This window comes from Piliocolobus tephrosceles, chromosome X (assembly GCF_002776525.5).
Source record: "Piliocolobus tephrosceles isolate RC106 chromosome X, ASM277652v3, whole genome shotgun sequence".
NCBI classification, from domain to species: Eukaryota; Metazoa; Chordata; class Mammalia; order Primates; family Cercopithecidae; genus Piliocolobus; species Piliocolobus tephrosceles.
In genome coordinates this window covers 85,297,302-85,303,436 of record NC_045455.1, presented here as the reverse complement: position 1 = coordinate 85,303,436, position 6,135 = coordinate 85,297,302, and the positions used below count along the sequence as shown (strand labels likewise).

The 6,135-nt window shown below is 47.1% G+C and overlaps 1 protein-coding gene across 1 annotated transcript in view; it reads left to right on the top strand.

Annotated features, from left to right (window-relative positions):
- Positions 1 to 5,560, top strand: part of ALOX5AP (arachidonate 5-lipoxygenase activating protein) — a 46,056-nt gene extending 40,496 nt beyond the window's left edge. The window contains exon 6 of the mRNA XM_023208771.1: positions 5,079 to 5,560. Coding sequence (XP_023064539.1) covers positions 5,079 to 5,241 — 163 coding nt within the window. The 3' untranslated portion in view covers positions 5,242 to 5,560. The remainder of the gene's footprint in view (positions 1 to 5,078) is intronic.
- The last annotated feature ends 575 nt before the right edge of the window (positions 5,561 to 6,135 follow it).

The following is a 6,135-nucleotide window of genomic DNA, read 5'->3' as shown; positions in this document are numbered from 1 at the left end:
TCACCTTACATAGAGTCTTGCTCTGTCGCCCAAACTGCAGTGCAGTGGCCTGATCTTGGCTCACTGCAACCTCCACCTCTTCCCAGGTCCAAGTGATTCTTGTACCTCAACCTCTTGAGTAGCTGAGACTACAGGTGTGCACCACCACACCCAGCTAATTTTTTGTATTTTTAGTAAAGATAGGGTTTCGCCATGTTGGCCAGGCTGGTCTCGAACTGCTGAACTCAAGCAATCTGCCAGCCTCAGCCTCCCAAAGTGTTGGGATTATAGGCATGAGCCACCCATGATGCCCAGCCTGAATCTTGGTTTCTTCCTCATTCATTTAAGCTATCACCTGGGCCCAAACTCAATGGCACCTGGCACCAACTGGCAACTGACTCTTGGCCTTTTATCACCTACCTTCCCCAGCGGGCACTAGGTTGCTCCCTCTTCCTATCCCTCAGAGTCCTGTCCTCAGTCGGAGCTCCCACTGATCCTCTTGGCAATTTGAAGTTCTCAGCTCAATGGTGGGTGGGCAATGACTGCCAACTCTTGAGGCCAGTGAACTCAGGTTACCCTACTCCTCCTTCTCCTTAGTTGCTCACTCACTCCTCATTCACTCAACATTCATTCAGTAGATATTTGCTACCTGCTTTGTGCCAGGTACCAGGTCAGTTGCTGAAGGAATAACAGTGAACATAACAGAGCCTTTGTCCCCAAGGAGACCCAAGGTGTCTCCTAGAGCCAGGGGCACATTGCAAGACCAAAAATATTCAACTCACCAAAATAAACATAGACCTAGTTCTCAAAATGCAAGAAGACTGATTCCTCGCTGTCATTTCTCCTCCTCAGCATCAATGTTCTAGAGTCTGTGGGCCCTTGCAAGTGTGGAGTATGGTGATACTTCACCGGAGTTTGAGAAGAAACATTCTTCTTTTGGAAGGCCGGGGAGCGTAGATGGATATCAAGGCTGCTGTTTCTAAAAGCAAAACCCGCCAAACAACAGTATTAGAATCATCTGTGGTACTTATGAAAGATACAGATTCCTGGGCCCCATCCCAGACTTATGAATCAGAATCTCTGCCAGAGGAAGCCTGAACATTCGCATTCTCAGATGATTCTGCATTCTCAGAGAACACATTCTTTAGGTGATTCTTATATACACTGGAGTTTGGGAATCGCTGAAGGCTGTTCACTCCTCTTTTCTGAGAAATGATTCATTCACTTCAGAAATATTTGCGGAGGTCCTGATTTATTGGATATTTGTGGGTGGGCAGAGGAGAAATATCTTGTCCTCACAGAGCTTACAATTTTTATTTTCTTTAGAGGTCACCAGGCTTACAGTGAGACTTCCGTAAGTTCTGAAAAGAACAGAATTGTAAAACAAGAAGGGACTGTAATGTTTTCTGTTCCTACCTCGTATTTTGTGCACATTAAGAACCTGGGGTGGGAAGTGGGAGAGGGGTGGTGACTGGTGGGGGGGCCACAGAGAGCTGAGGTGGGGTGGTCTCGAACTCCTGAACTCAAGCAATCTGCCAGCCTTGGCCTCCCAAAGTGCTGGGATTATAGGCATGAGCCACCCACGACGCCTGGGTGGAACTCAGGGCTCTGGGTGCTTGGGCGCCCTCATCTCCCACACTATGGCACCTCATCCTAGGAGTGGTTAGCACCTTTGAGATGGGAATTGTTTAGCAGGATGCTTTTGTGTTTTCATGTAAGTTTATGCTGCCTGTGGAGGGCACAGCTGTTTCAAAACTAATAGCCAAATCCTAGTCTCCAAAGTCTGAAGGCCTCCTTAGGAAGTCACTGCAGTGCAAAGCGCTGGACTCCGGCCTCACACAGGCAGCTCTGAACACCTACGTTGCCTCTTGCTGGCTGTGGGACCTGAGGCAAATCGTGCAAGCTCTCTGCTCTGTTTGCCTAGATGGAAAACAGGTTCACAATACGCCCCCATAGGATGGCTGTGAGAATGAAGGAAGTCCCAACTTCCTTCATTAATAATTTAATTCTGACCTTCCTCACTCATTTAGAATTATGTACCAACTTTTAGAAACAATGAAAGATTAGTGAGTCTTCTGTGGTTGGTATAAAAAAAAAAAAAAAGAAACATGAAAGAGATATCTTGCTTGTTCAAGGGCTAATGACCCTGGAGTGCCCTGTCTCGGCCCCCAGACTCTTCCTTCCCTGCTCACAGCATTTCAGATTCTCCGCAGCTTGGCCTGAGCCTGGGGCAGGTTTGGCATCTGCCCACCATGCTCACTTGCCACAGCTGTGGCCCCATCTCCAAACCTGAGATACTTAAAGGTACAGCTAATGAGGTGCCCGACCTGGGGTCACATTCCCTGAGCCCTGCAGACAAGGGAGCAGGAAGCTGAGCTTTTATCTTCCACACCCTGTGCATGGCCTGGGAAGAGTTAAAGCACCCTAGTCCTAACGCTGCGGGAACCACATGCCCTGAGACCTTGGAAGAATCGTACCTGAATTGAAGAACACCACTATTTCATCAGGAGGCGCGGCCATTTCATTTTTCACTTCAGTTTTATCTTGAACGTAAAACAGCTTTGCAAATCACTTTTTCTTGTTTCTGTAATGAGCATATGGTGGCCTCATTCGTGTGATAAATCTGAGCCACCATGATATTTGACTTTTCACAATTTAATTTATCTGAACCCTCTATTCTCTGGCTAAAAAATATCCCTACTTGGACTTCTTTATTTTATTTTCACGTCCCTTACCAGCACTAGCAGGGGGCTCTGTACTCATCTGCTGGGGCCGCCATAACAAAGTACTGCAGCCCGGGGGGCTCAAGCCACAGAATTTATACTCTCACAGTCCTAGAGGTTAGAAGTCCAAGATGAAAGTGTGGGCAGGGTGGGTTTCTCCTGCGGCCTCTCTCCTTGGCTTGAAGAGCGCCACCTTCTCCCTGTGTCTTCACGTTGTCTTCCCACTGAGCATGTCTGTGTCCAAATGTCCTCTTTTAAGATCCCAGTCATACTGGAGGAGGGTCCACCCATATGAGGTCATTTTACCTTAATCATCTCTTTAAACACCTTGTCTCCAAATACAGTCCCATTCTGAGGAACTGAGGGTAAGGATTCAACATATGAATTTTGGAAGGGACCTAATTCAGCCCACAACACCCTCTTTCGGGATGTTTATTTTCCCCCGTAAGGAGCTAGTAAAGATGTCTTATCTCATGAACATAACTGAACAGGAAAACAGGGAGAGAATGAAGCTGGCTAAGGAACAGGGCTGGTGTCAGCTAGCAGTGCTTTTCCCATGTGAGTGGGTCCCACAGGGAGCTTGTTAAAATGCAGATGCTGATTCATTAGGTTCCAGAGAGACCTGAGATTTCCCATTTCTGACAAGCTTCCAGTGGGGGCTGATGCTGCTGGTCCATGGACCATACTTTGAGTAGCAAGGAGCTTGATACGTAATGGCTGAGTGAGTTTCAGACTCCTGCTGTAGAAAAATTACGAGTTGGCTGGGCAGGGTGGCTCACACCTATAATCCCAGCACTTTGGAAGGCCGAGGTAGGCAGATCACCTGAGGTCAAGAGTTCGAGATCAGCCTGGCCAACATGGTGAAACCCTGTCTCTACCAAAAATATAAAAATTAGCTGGGCATGGTGGCGGGCGCCTGTAATCCCAGCTACTCAGGAGGCTGAGGCAGGAGACTCGCTTGAACCCAGGAGGTGGAGGTTGCAGTAAGCTGAGATCGTGCCATTGCACTCCAGCCTGGGCAATAGAGTTTGACCCAGTCTCAAATAAATAAATAAATAAATAAATAAAAATAAATTATGAGTTATATTATGAGCATGTGGGGTGCCTTTCAAATTGACAAGATTTCTAATATTAAACCTGTGGATGCCAAATGCTGCTCTCTCTGATTATGGCAGGAAACGGCACTTGGCAGCATGAAGTTAGCTGCTGGGCTGAGCTGGCTCATCTCGTTGTGCGGTCCTGATTGCCTAAGGGCGCCTTCCCGGGATCTTTACTAACAACCTCCTGAGTCATTTGGACTTTCCCAACCTGTTAGCACCACTCAATGGGCCAGACATGGCGGCAGTCAGAGGAGGGCTCTGCAGAGGGAGGGCAGACGCAGGGTGGCCTCTGCGTGCCATTAGAAGGTCACATCTCACTGGTGGATGCAGTTTAGGATTTAGTGCCTTGGAGAGAAGGATAGAGTATATTAAAACATGTCTTCGCTGGGCGTGGTGGCTCACGCCTATAATCCCAGCACTTTGGGAGGCCGAGGTGGGTGGATCGCCTGAACTCAGAAGTGTAAGACCAGCCTGGCCAACATGATGAAACCCCATCTCTACTAAAATACAAAAAGTTAGCTGGGCGTGGTGGCACGTGCCTGTAGTTACAGCTACTTGGGAGGCTGAGGCATGAGAATCACTTAAGCCCAGAAGGCGGAGCTTGCGGTGAACCGAGATTGCACCACTGCACCCCAGTTTGGGCTACAGAGTGAGACTCTATCTCAAAAATAAACAAACAAACAACAGCAATAACAACAAAAACCAAGTCTCTCTCTCCACTCAAAAATGCAAGGGCCTGTCTCCCATTGCTGGGTGCCCAGCTCTCATGAATGTAAACGTGAATTACTCCAGGCAGCCTCAGGAGAATAAAATGAGCCCTCAGATGCCGAAGCACCTTTCAGGTTCCACCGGTTTTATCGGCTCATTTAAACTTCACTTCGAACACAGTCCTGCATTGCACACGTGTCTGTCCTTAGCGGCAGCTGCAGAGAGGGTCTTAATGGTCCTAATGCTCAGTGAGGATGCCCAGTGATCAACAGAACCTGCCACCTTCAGGCCATCAGGGAGCTCTGGAGTTAAGGAAATCATGAGAGCCCTCGTGGTAATGGGTTTTGAGGTCTAGGCTCTCTTCGCTTGGGTTGGAAATAAGTTCAATGGCTAGTAATAGCTGAGACACTTCCATCCTTCGTACGAAGTAAATGGGAAAATGGAGCATTGTTGAATCCAGGGAGCTATAATTTAAACCCCATGTATCTAAAAGGGGTAACATTTTTGTGTGTGTGAAATTGGTGTCATTTGCACTGCATCTACAGTTTTCTTTTTCCTTCTCTTCCAGCACCCCTGGCTACATATTTGGGAAACGCATCATCCTCTTCCTGTTCCTCATGTCCGTCGCTGGCATATTCAACTATTACCTCATCTTCTTTTTCGGAAGTGACTTCGAAAACTACATAAAGACGATCACCACCACCATCTCCCCTCTACTTCTCATTCCCTAACTCTCTGCTGAATACAGGGTTGGTGCTCTCATCTAATCAATACTACAAGTCATCATAATTCAACTCTTGAAAGGATTCTGCTCCTCTTTAGATGGCTGTAAATCTATTGGCCATCTGGGCTTCACAGCTTGAGTTAACCGTGCTTTTCCGGGAACAAAATGATTTCATGTCAGCTCCGCCCCTTGAAAATGACCGTGGCCCCAAATTTGCTACTCCCATGCATTTCATTTGTTTCCTCACTTATCCTGTTCTCTGAAGATGTTTTGTGACCAGTTTTATGTTTTCTTAAAATAAAATGCAGAGACGTGTTTTAAGCTGATAGTTGAGGGGTTTTGTTAATGGCTTTCGGGGGATGTATCTCTATACCAACAAACAACTAGTTTGTTTTCCTCAAACTGAATGATAATATTAAAAATACACATCCTGGCCGGGCGCGGTGGCTCACGCCTGTAATCCCAGCACTTTGGGAGGCCGAGGTGGGTGGATCACTTGAGGTCAGGAATTCAAGACCAGCCTGGCCAATATGGTGAAACCCTGTCTGTATTAAAAATACAAAAATTAGCCAGGTATGGTGGCAGGTGCCTGTAATCCCAGTTACTGGGAGGCTGAGACAGGAGAATTGCTTGAACCCAGGAGGTAGAGGTTGCAGTGAGCCAAGATCATGCCACTGCACTCCAGCTTGGGCAACAGAGTGAGACTCCATCTCAAATAAAAAAAAAAATACACATCTGACTTCTGGAAAAATTCCTCGAAGATCTTTTATGACATCCATCCCTCTTCACACAGCCGTGTCAATTAGGTTGGTATCTTCATATGCTAGCATCGTGCCCAGCACTTCAATGTTATACAGTTTAAAATGTTCTGTAATTCCCTGCGGGAACCTAAGATAGTGCC